This window comes from Thamnophis elegans, chromosome 1, assembly GCF_009769535.1.
Source record: "Thamnophis elegans isolate rThaEle1 chromosome 1, rThaEle1.pri, whole genome shotgun sequence".
Taxonomy (NCBI): Eukaryota; Metazoa; Chordata; class Lepidosauria; order Squamata; family Colubridae; genus Thamnophis; species Thamnophis elegans.
This window is the reverse complement of record NC_045541.1, coordinates 146,328,038-146,347,568: the sequence shown is the minus strand read 5'-3', so window position 1 is coordinate 146,347,568 and position 19,531 is coordinate 146,328,038. Positions and strand designations below refer to the sequence as shown.

The following is a 19,531-nucleotide window of genomic DNA, read 5'->3' as shown; positions in this document are numbered from 1 at the left end:
ATAGGTCATAAGGATTTAACGTTATTGGATGATATTGGAAATAGCTAACAAAATGCCATTATGTGGTTATGTTTTAAACTTTGGAATATTCTATGCAAAGGGACATTAAAACAATTATAGTCAAATGAAAATTGAGGTATGATGATAGTAATATCTATAAATATATTTGATTTAAAATATATGATTTGATATGAATTATAGGTGATGGTTGTGGAAGAGATGCACAAAAGCTTTTTGTAACCAATTGAAACACTTTCTATAGTATGTAAAGAAAGAGGATTCTTTGTGTTGTGTTTGTGTTTATGCAAAAATAAAAATAAAAATTTTCAAAAAAAAAGAAAGACTGTGAACGTTTGCTTCAAAGATTTGATCTGAAGATAATATGATCAAATCACTCCATCAAAACAAATTGGATACCCTTGAATGGATTTGGCAGTTTGACGTTTCCCATATTATTTATCAATTCAATCTGATTTCAGAAGTAATTCAGTTGACCTAAAATGTTAAAAAAATGATAAATTGAATCAGAACTTGAGTGATTCACTCACTACAGATAGTCCTTGACTTACAACAGTTCATTTAGTGACTGTTCAAAGTTACAAGGTCACTGAAAGAAGTGACTTATGGCCATTTTCACACTTACGAACTTTGAAGCATCCCCATGGTCATGTGGGCAAACAGTTCATACTTACCATCGTTGCTGTGTCCCAAGGTCACATGATCTTGTGTAAACTGACAAACAAATTCAACGGGGAAGCCAGATTCACTTAACAACCGGGTTACTAACTTATCAACTGCAGTAATTCACTTTAACAACTGTGGGAAGGAAGATTGTAAAATGGGGCAAAGGTCACTTAACAACAGAAATTTTGGGTTCAATTGTGGTCTGCATATATCGAGGACTACCAGTACTAATAGCTTCTATCCTCTCCTGGTTTAAGTGCAGTGGAGCATCTGTATTTTCATATTGTACATACTTTGGGTGCAAAGTTAGGAACATGACAATTCCTGATCATGTTCTTCCCTTTTCACGTAACAGAGATGTGCAACCTGGGGGTCCCGAGTCCATTTTTAAACCCTTAGATCTCCCTTGATCATGATTGCTTAGATGAATATTAATGACATCAGATAATGGAATGTAGTGCAAAATAAAACAGTTCAAAGCTCTTCAAAGTTTTAGGTCATAGTAGAGCTGTCTCCAAAAGAAAGTTGGATTAGAAACATATTTTCTTAAGTAGTTTGAAATATTTGCAATCATTCACACATTTTTCATGGGAATTTGCTAATAGATTTAACTTTATAGAAAGGCTTGCACCACATGACTTCTTTCATCTTAATAGCATGAAAAATATTTAGATGGTTTGAGAACTACAATTATACAAGCTTCATATGGCACATGATATGCCATTTCAGATCCACTTATTAAGACTTATTAGAAGTGAAAGTCTTGAGTACAGGAATTTTCCATAGCCAGTTCTTGGGTATATGCCTCTAAGCAAGCATTTTGTATTGATATATCAAATTGTGTGTGAACTTTTACAATCCCCTTTTGGTGACAACAGTGGTCCCGGTGTCGGAGATGACATTTTTCATTGCCCTGACTGAAATTGCTGAAAATTGATAGTAAATTGCTTGTCTTTTTGAAGGAAAAAATATACCCAAAAATGAGCATAATGTAAAAAAAGAAACTCCTAACCTTTCATGGGGAAAATGATTGGAAGCATATGCTTCCAACCATAGATTTTTTTTTAATGCAATTGTTGAAATGGTGCAAAATGTTGCAGAAATGGACAATCACTTAAGTAAGAGCCAGCAGTGTGCTATAGCTGCCAAAAAATCCAACACAGTTCTAGGCTGCATTAACAGAGGAATAGAATCAAAATCATATGAAGAGTTAATAACCAGGTTGAAATGCTACCATTTCGGGACGGTTTGTCCAAATTGGTAGTAAAAAGTTTAAAAGTTCTGATGATCAGCTGTGCAACAATCAACTGTGCCACTCAATCGTCAGAACTCTTTTTTTACTTTTTTTAAATAGCAGAACTGGTAGTTAAGAAATACTTTAAAAAGTTTTTTTAAAGTTCCGACAATCACGCGGCACAACTGATTGTCGCACAACTGATCATCGGAACTTTTTTTAAAAGCATTTTTTAACTACTGGTTCAAGAGAACCAGTAGTAAAAAAACGTTTTAAAATTGTTGGCATGCATGGATGCAAAGTGCACATGTGTGCACAAGCGAACTGGTAGCAGGCTTCAGATCATTACACCCCTGGTTAATACTACTTTATAATGCCTTGGTAAGGCCACACTTGGAATACTGCATCCAGTTTTGGTCACCACGATGTCAAAAAGATGTGGAGACTCTAGAAAGAATGTAGAGAAGAGCAACAAAGATGATTAGGGGACTGGAGGCTAAACAAATGAAGAACGGTTTCAGGAATTGGGTATCTCTAGTTTAATGAAAAGAAGGACTAGGAGACATGATAGCAGTGTTCCAATATCTCAGGGGTTGCCACAAAGAAGAGGGAGTCAAGCTATTTTCCAAAGCACCTGAGGACAGGATAAGAAGCAATGGGTGGAAACTAATCAAGGAGAGAAGCAACCTAGAACTAAGAAGAAAATTCCTGACAGTTAGAATAATTAATCAGTGGAACAACTTTCCTTCAGAACTTGTGAATTCTCCAACACTCGAAGTTTTTGAGAAGAGATTGGACTAGAAGACCTCCAAGGTTTCTTCCAACTCCGTTGGAACTTCTGTTCCATCTTCTGTTCTGTTCTGTTCTGTTCTATTCTAAATACATAATCCAAAAGTAAGCATTTTTTTGCAAATCAGTGTTAAATACAAATTACCTTGTTTTCTTAAAAAAGGGGGGTGGGAAATGAAATTATTATTCATCTTTAAATAGAGCATTTGGAGGGAAAAAGCAATATGAAGGTAGAAATCTACACAAATGAAAGTAGTTGGATAAGATGTTTTCTAATCCATTGTACATGCTCCAAGTGTAGGAATTGAATATATCATTTAAACCTTAAGTAAATTTTATAGAAATGTGTATATTTTAGAGTAGTATTCAAAAAAGTACACAAGAAACATTGCATGTAGACTGAGTAAGAAAAGTGTCTATTATTAAATTTACTCCCCAATTGCATTCCTGAACTCCATTCAAGCAAATCCTGTTTTTAAGGTGAAACCACAAAAACCAAGTTTCTGTTGTTATTGTTATGGTTATCTGGACATTGCTTTGCATTTATTAACATCATCATTTTCATTTTATGCCTGTTAAAGATATTCACCTGTGGTATCAGTTTCATCAAGCATTTCAAATTAATTTCCACAGGATATTAGAGACACTGTTAATTCATGCTGAACTATTATCCCGGGCTTGACCTGTAAGACATACCTATTTCTTTACAGACAAAAAAAACGTTCTCAGAGAGTTTGCACATGTAATAATTTATTAGTTTCCCTTCTTTTAATGTTTTCCACTGGAATTGCCTTACTTGAAATAAGTTAACCAGCTAAATGTGTTGCCTTTTCAACTTGCATGCTGAATAGTTCCTTTGAAACAGTGGAGACCTGCCCTGAGGTAGTAAAAACTGTTTGTTTGGTTTTTTTGCCACCAGTTAAATTTGGGAATGCATAATTTCCCACCCACCCAAAAATAAAGTCTTGAAGTCACTTACGTGTTGCTCTCTTGTAAGCAGTCTGTCACGTTTTGATTTCTATAATCACATTTTACCTTTGCCCTGCGTTCCATATGCACAAATAAACATTTCCTACTCAGCTAGTTACGATAAACATCAAAATAAGGAATAGCATACAAGTATTTTCTCAAAGCAAGAAGTTCTTCTAAAAAAAGACAGAATGGAAAAAAAAAAACTACAGCATTGCTGTGAGCATGTGGTTTTCTCCTCTCCTCCAAAAGCAGCACTTTTCTCTTACTTCAGGATACAATAAAGTGGGTGGCAAGGGACCATGAATATCTAAACCAATTAGAAGGAATAAAAGTAATGATGCTGGATGGATCCTGTCCCTCTGTCACCTCCCCATAACAGTTGTCTTTTAAAAGATTGTCTTTTACATGGTTTATTCTTCAAACTTTTCTTCTGATGTTTTCCTTGATTTTTGCCTGGTGGTTACGCTGAAATGATTTTGGGATTTTACAAAATGCTGTAAGAATTTTGCATTAAAAGATAATATAAAATATGATATTACTTTATCTCATCATAATAATATAAATAGGAAATTGGAATGCCATTATGTTGTTTCGCTTTAAATTGGAATATTTCATATAAAAGGATGTGAAAACAATTACAGTCAAATGAAGACTGAGGTATGATGAAAGCAATGTATATAAATACTGCATACTTGATTTAAAAAAATGTGATTCGATATGAATTATAGGTGATGACTATGGAAGGGACGCACAGAGGTTTTTGTAACCAACCGACACACTTTCTACAATTTGTAATGGAAGATGGTTTTGTGTTTTTTGTTTTTGTTGGTTTGTGTTCATTTAAAAAAAAAATCTTCCAGAGGAAAAAAAAGAAATTGGGGGCTAGAAACAGGACTTTGGAACTTCCTGTGCTATCGTTGTACTTAAGTACAATGACAATAAAGATTATACTTATAGTTATCTCATGTAATAGAGAGAGCAAATGTGGGACAGTGCTTAGCATATCAGAGAAAATCCAACTCCATGTTTCGTCATGTACCTTGATAAAACTGGACAGTCTTATTCCCAGGGATACAAAGCAGTGGAGAAGTGTGAGAAGTGTGTTGCAGTCTTGCAATAAAAAGGAAGTGAAGATTTTGCAGAGGAGGAAATTGTTAAAAGGAATATGCGTGGTGGTGTTTCTTCCTATCTTCTCTCCTTTCTTTTCAAGGAGAAATAAAAGGCTGCAGAAATGAGAGGAAATAATAATAACAGTAGTATTATTGCGGGCTGGGAGCTGATGACAATTAGGAGGAGAAGGAGGATTTTGGGGAAAAAATTTAAATGGTTGGTTGCTTTAGACCTTAATTTAATATGGAAACTTAATATGGAAATAGGGATACCTGTTCTTATGAATAAAGCATAATTTGAAACCATAATTTATTATTAATTGATTGCAAGTGACATCACATGATTTGCCAGTAGGCATGCCTAGTTTACTCCTGGCTTAGTTTACACCTTTAGGCACCTGTAAACCTAGAGGGAAAAGCAGGGGAAAGGTAAGATAAAACACCCTGGAGCAGAGCAAACCACCCAAACGCTCTAATTTGCAATGTTATGATAGCACATTTGCAATATTCAGGTTGCATTGAGTGATATTCCCAGGTACACTTTAAAAATTGTGAAATAAAAATCATTGTATGAGTATTTTGTCTTGATGCAATTTGTGGACATTTTTGTCAGAACCTTCAGGATGCATTTGGTGCTCCCATCTGTTTCTCCAGCTGCACTGAAAGAAAAATTGCCTTGAGCCACTACCCCAATTGATTGGCAGATAAAATAGTGCAGATGTCCCCATTGAAAAAGTTCTTCTGCCAGCAAATAATTGCATGAACTTAAAGAAAATAAGGCTAGCTATGGGTCCCTCCATCAACTGACTGGAATGAAGCACAAAATCTTTGTGCCTCAAGCTTACAGAAGTTATTTCAGTCAGTTTTGGTACATAATGGCTTGTAATGTTTTAATTTAATAGAGGCTTGGGGTGGTCTTTTAAGTATATTTGGAATGCTAAAGATGGATTATACGGCATCTCACATAATAGTTGTCATGGAAGTTTGTCTCTTCATGTGATGGGTGTCAACCACAAAAGAATTGTGTTTACAAGACAGTAAGCAAGTAAAGCTACTCTCCACTAGCCCTTCTAGTTCCCCAATATTCTTCTGTCTATCCTGCTTTGTTTTTGGGGAGCTATAATCACAAAGCAACTTGGCTGCATTTTGACTTTCTGAGAAGGTCTACCTAACTATAAGTTTCTCAATAAAGATGTTGTTTTGCCTGCTTGCTTCACATTTATTTTTTAGATTATTAGCCAAGTGACTCTGGCACTAAAGGAGGTATATCAAAATATCACGCTACTTACTGCTGCTTGAATTTTATAGGATTGTTTTAAAAGAAAGTTTTAAATCAGAGGTTCCCAAACTTTCTCAGTTCATGGCACCCCAAGTGCCTCAGTAATTGTTTCACAGCACCTGTAGGCTAAAACTGTGAACTACTGCTGTGTTTTTCTCACAAACTAAAAATATCCCATGGAGCCCTGGGGGCTGCAGTGCAAAGATCAAGAACTGTGGTCTTTAAATGATTGTTGAGAGAATATTTGGTATTCTTCAGATATAAACACTTCTGGCAAGGCACTGCCCTAAATGGCAAAACTGAAACCTTAGAAATAAGGAAACAGCTCAGGACACTGAGAAGAATTGGCCAAAACATGACATATCAGAGGTTTTGGAGGAAGGAAGGGAAAATCTACATTATGCTACAAACTTCCATTCCTCTGCTGGGATTTCTTCTAACTTTCTTCCACTCTGCAACTCCTTTATATTTTTTTCAAAATCTGCTCTAGAGGATTGGGAGACATTGAGGGCCAGATTTTGAGGTCAATTGTGGAAGGTATATTACATAATTGTGATGGATCTATAAAAGCAAACTTAAATAATTACCCTTAAATTGTATCTCGGTCTTGCAAACATTGACCATAAGAATATAAACATGCTGTCACATTAGAGGTTTACAACATGATATAAAAGCACAGTATATTTTTCTGAAGGTCCTATATAAATATTACAGTCCAGTTGTATATGCCTGATACTGGTACCCGAAAACAATGACTAGAATCAATTTATATGAAAGCTGAGTGTTTTGAAATGTCAGCTTTCAAGTCTCTATTATATGATTCTTGATAAGAAATGTAACAGGAAAAAAAGAGGAATATTAGAGAAAAGACCTTTCATACAATTATTCTTTGGCGAAACAGCAGCTCAGTAGCTCGTTTTAGAAGGGAAAAATGTTGATTGAACTGTTTTGTACCCAGGCTCAACACTATGAAGAAGAAAAAAGAGCATTAAGCCACGAAATAATAGCCCTCAATAACCATTTGATAGAAGCCAAGGTGACAATCGATAAATTATCAGAAGATAATGTAAGTATTCTCTCTACTACAATATATAGAAAGATAAAAGTAAAAATTATGACATAGGATAGAAATATAATGTTGCTAGTAATTTTATTATTATTATTGTTGTTGTCTTCAGCTATTAACGACAGGTACTCCTTGTTTAGGGACTACTTCATTTAGCAACAATTTGAAATTACCACATGATTTAAAAACAAGTAACCTTACAGAGCCAATTCTTGCATTTACAACCTTTTCAGTCTATAAAGCTGAAGTAAAAGTACGGTTAGAGTTTCACTGAGAAATTGCTTAGCCTAATGACCAATTTGTTGATCCCAATTGTGGTTGCTAAATAAGGACTACTTGTATGCCACTTATGTACAGAACACTTATTTTATTATTAAAGGTTTAGCAAAACATGTTTTTTTTCCTGAGAATGATCTCAGTATCAAATGGCGCCAGCAACTACTGACACCTTCATTAAATTCTAATTATATGATATATGCTGGTCTACTGTTCTAAATGTTACTTTTTTTGTCCAAGCTAAAACGTATGAGGAAAGGTTGCAGGAATTAGCTTTGTTTAGTCTAGTGAAAAGAAGGACTGAGGTAACATGATGGCAGTGTTCCAATATTTGAGGAGCTGCCACAAAGAAGAGGTCAGCCTATTTTCCAAAGCACCAGAACAAGAAGCAATGGATGGAAACTAATCAAGGAGAAAAGCAACCTAGAACTAAGGAGACAATAAGAACAATAAACCAGTGGAACAACTTGCCTTCAGACATTGTGGGTGCTTCATCACTTGAGGCTTTTAAAAAGAGACTGGAGAACCACTTGTCTAGAATATTATAGGGTTTCTGCTTCAGCAGGAGGTTGGATTAGAAGACTTCCAAGGACTCTTCCGACTCTGTTATTCTGTTACTCTGAAAGCATCCAGTCTCTGATTCACAACTATCATAGTCTCTGTTTGACAATATGCTGGTTTACTTTCCCTTAAATAATTTTATGGGATCAGTTAACTTTAACAATAGATTACCTTCTTTTATGCAGAATTTTAATTGGCAAACATTTAATTAAATGTTTTCCCCAGTGTTCTTATGACTTTTATTTCATCCATGAAGACTTCCTTGTTGGTTAGTATCAAGTCAATGATTTGTATCTTTCTCTACCCTCTGAAGAAGAAGGCCATTAGCAAAAGAAATCAATAATTTCCTGGGAAGACAATGCTTGACCTAGTTTGTTATCCAACAAATGCTAGGAAAATTAAAGTCCCCATCGCTACCATCCCATGTCTTTTTGAAAGAAGAGCAATTTGCTCCTGAAAAGCATCATCCCCATCTTCTCCTTGATTAGGCAGGTGATAGTCTACTGCTTTTATTCATGCCTCCATATATTTTAACCAAGATGCTTTTTAGAGCATCACCAAATAAATTCATTCACTTCAATTTCTATACAAGCATGGATACATTTATTTGCCATACCATTCTTTTTTACTGCTTTTATTTCTTTGAACTAATTACATCCTTCCATTGCTATATTCCAGTCATGGAGGTCATCCCATTAGCTTTCTGTTATATGTGTGTTAAATAATAGGTACTATAAAATGCATGAATATTATGAGCCAATCTTTCTGGCTTTTTATTTAATGGTTTACTAGGACACATTTCAATGTCCTTCCTTATTTTTAGTGTACAAGTCATTATCTGATATCGATACTATATATTTATTCTCTAATTCCCCACAGGATTCAGTTTATCAAGCTCATCAGTTTTAGGCAAACACATTTTTTTCCAGACATTCTAAGATATAATCCATCTTGTGCCAAGAAATATGATGCTGATGCTGATCATCAAGTTTATGATCTAAGAAATCAAATGTAACATAACTTGCACAGCCAGTCATTCCTTGGCAATATTCTTTTTTCTGTTTACAGTCCTTCCCCCCACCTTCCTTCCTAGATGTTTGATGTCCCTAATGATGTAAATTGTAGCACTTTTTAGCAACCTCCACACTGATTAGCAGGAAGTAATAATTGTTAGCAGATTTGTTAACCCATGGAAGTTATTCTGCTGCATTCTGATCCACACTCTTGCTCCAATGAAATTAAAGTCTAGGCAATGCACATTTATTTTAGTTTCTCAGAACTGTGAATTGTGTATGTTCTTCAGTGATCTTCCACCCTGCTTCCTGTTCAGTGATATTCTTTTTTCCCTTTGAAGATTCTGACTTATTTCTTTAGTTCCGATGACCCATCATATTTCAATGTAATATATAGTTCAGTTCCTACTTTGCATTGATCCCCACCAATTCATTATACTCACATTGAATACTGTAATCTTTTCTCCATCCTTTTTTTCTGAAAAGAAAACGGCATGTCAGAAGAAGCTTTTCATCACCCAGGAATATTTATAGAGATGCTTCAAAGTTCTTTTCTGCTTGAAGAAAGTCTACCAAGAGATTAATAGAAAAATCATGAAACTCTGATTAGCTGTTTGATCAACAATCAAACAGTAGATAGTAATAGCAATAACAGACTTATATACCACTTCATAGTGCTTTTACAGCCCTCTGTAAGTGGTTAGATGCATGCATGGTAGATACAGACATGCAGTCACTGTTCTGTATAGTAGGAATTTTGCATGGAGTCCTTCAGGGTCTCCGAGGAAGAAGCTCAACAACCAAGGACCGAGAGCACCAAAGTTCTTGATAGTTCAACCTTGTGCTACATATATTCTCTTCTATTGGAAGAATTTTATGTGAAATGACTCACTAGCCTGGCAACCCATAGATGAATGTGGATTGCATTTGTCAGGACTCCTTAGACTAAAATTCATCTAATTCTGTTTTCCAAGTTTACATGATTTCACTTGGTTGCCAACCTCAGATTTGCCTGAAATCTCTTTGATGTGTCAAAATTCTATTAATGAGAGGGAAAGAGTTCCAAGATTCAAATTTTGGACCTCCTCTTCCTATATCTTGGCCACTCTTTTCTCTGGCTTGACATTCTCTGCCATGTCATCTAGCCCTTCTGTGCCAATGGTTTTCCTGAGCATGAAAATCAGAAATTCTTATTTCATCAACTTCAACCATTTTGTTATTAAACAATTGTTCACCCTTAGTCAATGTAAAGGTATAGTTCCCTTCTTTACAACCATGGCAGGTTAAATCCATTGCTTTTTCTCTGTACCTTTCTCACATTTTGGTGAAGACTGAATTTAGAAACCAGCAATGGCTGATTCTTTGCATAAGGAGAGTTACTGACTTTTCAGAGAGAGAAAAATCAGGAGCCAGTAGTAACTATAGATGGAAGGATCTGTAAGTCTTAGAATTGGAAGGAGCCTTTTCAGCCATTCATTCCAACTCCCTGCAGAAATGTTTCTTTTGTGTATTTCTTTAATTTAATTTAGGTTCCTCCAAGTAATTGCATTCTTGGACCAAATATATCGTCGTAAATACTGACATTTTAGATTGTAACTAAAGAAAGAAAAAACATGTAAATGTCTTTAATGTGCATGGTTATTTTTCAGCCAAATCAGTTTACATATGAAAAACCACCATAGAAGTGGCATTTGAGTAGCTCAATCACTGGGCAGATTAAATTGAAAATACCTTGCAATTAAACTGCTAGGTTGCTATTATCACTACTTTCACCAAATTGCCAAAATAAAAATTCTCATTTTCTTCAGGGATACAACGAATGATAATTACTCTAATAAATATATCTGCCAAGTTTGAGAAACAATGGCTGAATCTATCATGGTTGAAGTAGTTCTCCTACACTTGATAACCTACCAGCCATTAACCTATGTAGCAATCAGTCTTGGTCAGTGTAAAATGATTTCTCCCTATAGTCTCAAAAAGTAAATGTAGACTCCAACTACTTTCACATGGCATATATTCACTTAAGTCCAGATTGGTCAAAATTGGAGTGTTTCAAAATGTTTTCATTCCTGTCTCTATAAATGAGCTGGATAGTTGCGTGCTCTTGAACAGACCTAACTAAGAACTTATGTGGGTGAATAGATCTTCGACCACAATCATCTTTATAAAAACAGTGCATAAAACATTTTTGAATGTTTGGATTCAATATTTGGAGTGTGCTACTAAATTAAATTAGTGCTTCAAATTTCTTTGGGGCAATTTTCTTAGTCTTAGGTGAAATTAGAGGTAGAAGGTTCAGTAGCTATAAAAGATAAATAGACATTAAATGCAAGACTGAAATGCTGAGAAGGCCAGAAATTATACTTCCTATATGCCTGGGAGTCAATATGTATTCCCATATCTTTCCAGATCATTGCCATTCAGTTTTATGAGCACCATAAGTAAATAGAAAAAAACCCTTTGAATTAAAGATTGCCCATATTTTCTGTGATGCAATCGTGTATCCAAGTGCCCTTTAATCAGTGTTTCTTTCATTATTTTTTTTCAAAATAAGCATTTATAGAGACAGCAAAAATCTTAATCTATAAAAAGAAAAAGAATGAAATTGGATTTGTAGAAATGTCTTTGTTATACTCATTTTGAAAATTGAAGTTGCTGGATAGAATAATAACAGGCTTCAGTTGACATTCAATTGTGTTTTTATTGCATTGCATAACTATACGTAATACAGCCATGATTGCCTTAGTCAATGAGTTACTTCTGACTTCTATTTATTATTGTTCTACTTGGGAAGATGACAATAAATTCATGGAGATTGCTTGTCCCTTTAAAATGAGACATTTGAGAGCATGGACATTGTCCAATACAACCTTCCAGACTGAAAGCACCTGGTGTATGGATTGTAATACAATAAACCTTTTGTTATCACATCATCATTGGGATGAAACTTTAAATTTGTTTGGTTCTTTCTCAGATCTCTGATGGCAGCTTTTTGGATGTTGTGGTAGAACTAATAATTTTACATGTCATTTTATGTTATCTTTCAGGAGCTCTATAGAAAGGATTGCAATTTAGCTGCTCAGCTGCTCCAGTGTAGCAAGAATTACGACAGGGCGCATAAGCTTTCTGAGGTAACATAAATAAATATATCAGTAAAACTCATCAATGTGCTTGCTATCAAGGCCTAATTCTTCTTCGCAAGAAGTGTGAGATGGAGACAGCAGGATGGATGCTCTGATGCAGTGCCTAGGCAAGAAATAGGCAGCAGAGGGAGAAGTAACCAAAGAACCCAAGGGCAAGTCCATGTTCACTAACTATCATAAGTAGGTCACTAAGATATAATGCCTTGACAGTAGCATTCACTTACTGGAATGGAGAAGAGAATCTGGGTGGGGTCCTAAATTGAAACAACTGGATGACAAAATACTAAGAATGGGCGGATATTAACGCAACCATGTTTGTGCCCAATAGCTGCAAGGCCAAGATGCAAGAATGAAGAATGCTCAAGAAGCTCCATGTCTTCTGTACATTATTTTGATTTGCTTATAAACAAACTTCCATGGACTCTAGGCTGCTTATCAATCACAAAAACAATCCAATCACTCAGCTGCACTTCTCTCTTAATAGTGTTATATGGTTAAATGGGATTTTTCTTACCACAAACTCTGCAGAAAAGTATTACTAGAGTAGAGGCTATCCCAGGCTCAACTGCCAAGCTGTAACAGTGAAAATGGTGGGAAATTCAGTATTTTGCCTGCCGCAACAGAATATTTAAGGACATTCTACCCAATAACATACATATCCATTTAGCTAATCTTCTGAATCTCCCAAAAGTATCTAATTCGCAACTTTGGGAGACATAAAGTACTTTCCTAGACTTATCTAAAAATCTAGCTTTGCCCAACTGTAATCCTCTAGATCAATGGTTCCCAAACTTGGCAACTTTAAGACTTGTGGACTTCAACTCCTAGAATTCTCCAGCCAGCAGAGCAGAGCTGGCTGGAGAATTCTGGGAGTTGAAGTCCACAAGTCTTTTTTTTTTAATTAAATTTTTTTTAAAATTTTTAATTTAAAACAAGTACAGCATCTTTCTTTACATGCTATAGAAAGTGTATCAGTCGGTCACAAATAAACTTTCGTACATCTCCACAGTCAACAAACATAACTCATGTTAACTCAAGCATTTTAACTCAAATATTCATACATCATCATATATCCATTTTCATTTGACTGTAATTATTATTTAAAAATATTTATAATAATAATAATCTTAAACAATACATGCCCACACCAGTGGGAAAAGAAAAAATAAAATAAAAAGCCAAGAAAAACAAAAGACAAGGCAGGGAATAAAAAAAAAAAGAACACAGGTATATATTATTAAAAAAAAAAGTATATCAGCTGGTTACAACATGTTTTGGTGCATCTCTTCCATTAATTCATATTAATTCAAATATCTTAACTCAAATGTTTACCATATTGACATCATTATACCTCCACTTTTAGTTAACTACAGTTGTTTAAACATCCTTCAACCTTAACTATGCCAAAGAATTAATCCATAACCACATGCTGACATTTCATTTACTTGTTTGTAAAATCGTCTATTAACATCAAATCCTCATATCCTATTTTAGCTGAACATCCATAATATTTAATACCAAAAATTCCATCTTCCATGCAGTATAGTTTATTATCATTCTCCCTTCTTTATGTAGTTATATCGTATATCATAACATTTTCCCCATATTAATTAACATTTAACTGTATATATTTTATTTTATTTTTTAATAGTGATAATTATTGTGATTAATAACCTTTGTATATAGTCCAAAAGTATTTCCAACCTTCCTTTCTCATATCCAATTATTATTTATTATATCAACTCCGCATTATATACATTACTATCAATATCAATTATTATTCAGCTATATCTATTACAAATAAGAGTAATTAGATTTAGCTAATTTTAAATTGTATTCTTCCATCTATCAGCCTATGTCTCTCCAATAACAAAACCTTCTCAGTCCTATTGCCATTCGTTGAATAGATTTACCAAATGTTTTTATAAGCAAATCCAAACAGGGATATCTTCGCACCTTTTTGCTCAGGATGTCTCTGATGAGATAATAATGTTGTCCCAGGCTTGTTAAACTTTTCAAATTGACTTTAATTCTCAAGGGTGGAATTAAGAAATCTGCCAATGATGTTTCATAAAGTGTAGATTCTTTAATACTTCTCATTCCTCCTGCGCTCTGTCTCTTAAAATGAATCTTCTGTATAGCTGCCCCCCTTTCCAGCATTGCATTTCTTTCTTCCTCCGAGATAGACCAGACGTCATTTCTCACATTCTTCATTTGTATTTCAGGAACATTCAAACATTCAACGTTCTTTTCTTCATATTTTAATGTCAAATAATCCAATTTTTTTTCAAATCTTTGATATGAATCAAACAACTTTTGAAATGCAGAAAAAAGTATTTGAAACGAACCCTTGGGAATATAAATCGACGCCATGTTGTGACGCAGTTAGAGGCTCTAAGATATTTGCAAGTAAAAACACGCTGGGAGCTGTGCGATCTTATCTCTTAGACCAACACAGCCAAGCAATAAAAGTGTCAGATCGTAAAAAGCCAATTTGTTAGTTTTACAACCCACTTAGAAAGAGTCAGGGGGGAATGTTGAAGAATTCCTTGAAGCGTTTAATAAATAGGGTAACCACCGGCCATAAATCCATTAAAAAAAAACAATTCGCCGCTAGATTCTTCTGTTCTTTGGTTTCAATTAGCTTAAATTTTAGTGCGGACCATCTCTCTTTGAGTAATAAAATCAGCTTACCAGTTGAATCCACTTCCACCATTCTTAGGGGCAACCTATAGTTTCGGTTAGCATACAGCTAATCCAGAAAGGAGTTGGCAGGAGGGGTTAATTCCAAGTCCCCCAGAGACTTTGCGAACGTCTCTGAGGTCACTGGATCTCCCCTCACCTTTCACTGTCTCTTCGGGACAGCTAGGGTCCGACGACCCGTCCAAAATTCCTTCGGAATAGGGGAATTTCAGGAATAGCCTGAAACTCCATCTTCTCACTGCTAAGCCCCGCCTTCTTCCAATCAAGTCCACAAGTCTTAAAGTTGCCAAGTTTGGGAACCACTGCTCTAGATGATTATGGCAATTTTGGATTCTGGAAGTTGGAGCCCTGCCATATGTAGAAAGCATCTGTTCAGTATAGTTCAGCAATTCCTAGAGATTAGCAGTTTTGTCTTTGAACTTGTCAAAGCATCATATGAAATGCCTGGGCACATGTGTATGTGTGTATCTGCAGAGGCACAGACATGTGCCTAGGCACAGACTTAGATATAATTCTGATTTTGGCATTCTTGTGCAAGATCTTGCAACCTCGTGGGATTTCAGTGCTTTGTTTTGTTTTCTTTTATTTTGCTATGGAGCAGCCAGGATGCCTTTTGAGGGTCCTGCAGACATCTCATTGCTGTGCTTGCCTAACCTACTTAATCAGGTCAGTTAAAGACCTAGCAATTACATTTGCACAGTATGCTCATTTGAAATCTAAATCGCCGTTTATAAAAAAAAAATCCTAATTAAACTTGAAAAGGGAAAGAAAGAAGTAATAAAGAATGAATAAAAACCTTTTAAGCTTTCGTGATATGATTATTTTTTTTTAAAAAACACTATGCATTCCTCTTATTGGACTCGGTCATGTTTATTTCATGTTTGGTTCAGAAGTCATAAAATTTATTTATTTATTCGTTCATTTGCATCCGTTTAAAGAATGCCCAACTGCAGATTATGCTGGGAATTATACATAATTAAAAGGGGGAAAACAATAAAAAAGAAAGGGATGATATGTATCTGGAAAGACTAAGTACAACAAAACCAACTAAATACCAAACAAAAACCCACAGGATTCACTCACCATCTTGTCCTAAAGTCAGAGAAGATAGCCAGATTTTCAGTATCTTACCAAAATTCATCAGTGTGTACAGACCTTGGCGGTGAATGCTGTTCCCAGAGTGCAACACTGCAACAGAGAAAACACACTGGATGACATTATTCAGTTGAGGAAATATGAAACACATCCATTCTGCCATATTGTACAGGACAGGCAGAAACAATTGTCAATCAGCAGTCTCTAAGACAGTGTTTCTCAACCTTGGCAACTTGAAGATGTCTGGACTTCAACTCCCAGAATTCCCCAGCCAGCGAATGCTGGCTGGGGAATTCTGGGAGTTGAAGTCCAGACATCTTCAAGTTGCCAAGGTTGAGAAAAACTGCTCTAAGATAACCAGGCCTTTAGCCCTGGAGGGCTTTACAGGTGGTAAACAGTAGCTTGAATTGTACTTGAAAATTGGCAACCAATGGAGCTCATTGAACAGTGGTATCCCATGGCATATTGAGGCATGGTCATTGCTGCCCACATTGTCCCATTTTCGAAGTTATAGCTTCTAAGTGATTTTCAAGGGCAATGGCATGTTGAATACGTAACACTGCAATCATAAGGTGAGTGATCATCTGAAAGGCCTTCAGAATGAGGAGCACTAGATCAGTAATGGCTAACCTTTTCAGCACCAATTGCCCAAAGCGTGCAAGCATGCACATCCCCAAAATGCAAAGCATGTGCGTGCCTTGCACATGCACCCCCATCCCTGTGCATGTGTGCACACACTCCTGCGCCCCCATGCTCAGAGAACACCAAGGACCCCATAGTTCATCACTATCCCAGGTTGTGTGTTAAAAGAAAAGAAACCATGTATGTGCATAGCTACCAATTTTTGTAGAGCTCCTAGAACACACATTAGATCACATCCAGCATATGATGACCATGTGCCCTCTTCTGGCATCCAAAAGACCTTCTAATTAGACAAGATAAATGTTTTCAACCTTTTTGGATAAGGAGGGGGGAATTCAAAATTGCTAAATAAGTACCATAAATTTAAGTATTGTGTCTTATTGCAACTCTTTCACTCTTTAATAATCCTAAAAGTCCTCAAAATCTACAATTTAAGTGCATTGTTTTGCACTGATACAAATAGCCCTCAACTTATGACTGGTCACTTAACAATCAATCAAACTTATAACAATCAATCAAACTTATAATGGACCCCTTCCCCCCCCAAAAAAAGGACTTACAACCCAGTTTCAAACTTCTGATATCCCCCTCCTGCATTGACATGATTGCATTTCTACATGACTACATCCATGTGGATTTACACTGTTTGCAGCCCCCTGAGATTCCATGACCATAGTTTATGACTTTCCCCCAAAAAACCTGGTGTTTAACTTCTGGTTTCTGGTGTAAAACTGCCCCATAGCGAACAATAGATTCACTTAACAATCACAACATTTGCTTAAATGATTGCGGCATTCAGTTTATGACTTCCATGTTCTCTTAACAACTGCCCTCCAAAGTCATAAAATTTAGACTAGTGGTGTGGTGATGTGCTGCATGACCATCACTGCTCACAACAGTAATTGTGGGATTCAATTGTGGCCTAACTCAAGGAGGACCCATATTTTCCACAAACATAAGAGAAGGGAGAGGTGCAAAAATGTCAATCTTGACTGATGGGGGGGGGGGGGGTAGGAGTTGATTAGTATCTGGATAGGACACCAAAGGAAATCTCAAAGCTACAGGCTAAATTGGGAATTGGAAATAGTATCCCAGGGCAGGGGGACCCACATCAATATTGTTGCCAAGGAAACCATATATACCTGTTGCTAGGAATTAAACATGTTCAAGGGAGATTTTACTTTTCCGCACTCTGCAGAAGCCAGGCATCACCAGTGAGAGGAATCTAATCAGAGGGAGGGATGGGAAAATTGCATCAATAAAATTGTGCATCCCTAGTCAATATTATTTGCTTTTTAACTGTTAACATAATCACCCGGATAGACCTCCTTCACAAATTAATTTTGAAAACAATCCCAAATCACTGGATTACAGCACCATTTTATGCCTGTTTGCTAGGCTGGGAGTCTCATTGGAATCTAAGGGTTTTTTTCCAAGCAAAACTATTAGTAGGATTGCAGACTTAGTTTTGTGGGCACACAAAAAATGAGAATGGGAGTCTTTGCATTTCTGGGCCCTAAATTAGCTTTCAGGTTGCATGTTTTATCACCATCTCTTTCTTCGTACAGCTGAGAAAATGGGAACAGCTGCTTTCATGGCTTCGCAGTCTGTGAAGGATATGGTTGCAGTGCATGTGAAGTGCATGCTACTGTGCTGCAGATGTTCATATATCATAAGATTTGGGTTTTAGGGGGTGCGGAGATCAGGGACATTGAGTTATCTTGTAAAAAAAAATGTGGCCATATCAAAATATTTTTAATTTGCTTTCTTGGCTGAGTGCTGTAACTTGCCTTTATTTTGACAGTGACTGATTATCAAGATGAATGCATTTTGTTAGAAGTCAATTCCATTAGCACATCATACTTGCAAAAAGCTTCTTTACAAGAAGAAGATCCAGCTACCATAGAACTCTGCCATATTGATTTATTGTGGTTCTGGAATGAAGGCTTTTCCCAGAAAGCTACATTTGGCCTTATTGTAGTACAGCTGTTTTGAAGTCTTATTCTTGCCATTTTGACTTTATGTTCAGAGCCATTACCGAGTCCAACATTTAGGGCATCCTGTTAGGCAAATTGAAAGGGACCCTTCAGGTTGCTGTATGTGGTTGCCTCCTTCCTGTTTCTTTTAAGTTTCAAATGGAGGACAGCACTGTCCATGCCACACAATCTTTCCTGTGCGCGCAGGACTTGTGTATTTAAAAAAAAACAGGTTCAATTGCAAGCCCCAGTTAGTGTCTGCCAGTGGAATAAGTAGGGCTGTTTCTCCCTTTCAGAGGCTACTTTAACCTAGCTCAACGTTCAGCAACCTGTGGCTCTGGAGCTGCATGTGGTTCTTTCATCCCTCTGCTGTGGCTCCCTGTCGCTCAAAATGTGTGTCACAACCGCCAATGTACGACACCTGTGGCATGCAATTTATTGAGCTTTTCGACTCCCGGTAGGCCAACCATGGATAAATCCAAGAAAAGAAAAGTTTCAGAAGAAAACAGAATGTTTAATTCAACTACATATGCTAGATTTGTGGCCGCTCAGGAAATAGTCAAGCACGGGAAGGGTTTTGTGGCTCCTGGTGTTTTCTTTTCTGTGGGAAACAGGTACAAATGGCTCTTCAAGTGTTTAAGGTTGATGACCCCTGACCTAACTTGACATTATTGCTCACAATCATGTCAATGAGGAATAACTTTATGTCATAGGAAACAGCTTATTTTGACAGTGGAAATAAGTGGAAATAAGTGGAAATAAGTGGAAATACAATCTTGCAATCCTCAAGATTAATATTGATCGTTAATTTGCAAACAGGCCTTATTTAACAGTACTTGGTGTGTATGGTATATTAGTGCATTGATATCAATCAAAAACTGGCAAAGGGGAAGATATTCATATATTTAAACATCTGAATGTTAAACATCTTCCCTCTATGAGACAGGACAGTATATAACATAAACACACAACAAATAGCTAACTCC

At 36.2% G+C, this 19,531-nt stretch overlaps 1 protein-coding gene across 1 annotated transcript in view; it reads left to right on the top strand.

Moving 5' to 3' along the window:
- BEGAIN (brain enriched guanylate kinase associated) overlaps positions 1 to 19,531 on the top strand; it is a 102,761-nt gene that overhangs the window by 81,648 nt on the left and 1,582 nt on the right. Inside the window, exons 5-6 of the mRNA XM_032213883.1 lie at positions 7,026 to 7,133; positions 12,034 to 12,117. Coding sequence (XP_032069774.1) covers positions 7,026 to 7,133; positions 12,034 to 12,117 — 192 coding nt within the window. The remainder of the gene's footprint in view (positions 1 to 7,025; positions 7,134 to 12,033; positions 12,118 to 19,531) is intronic.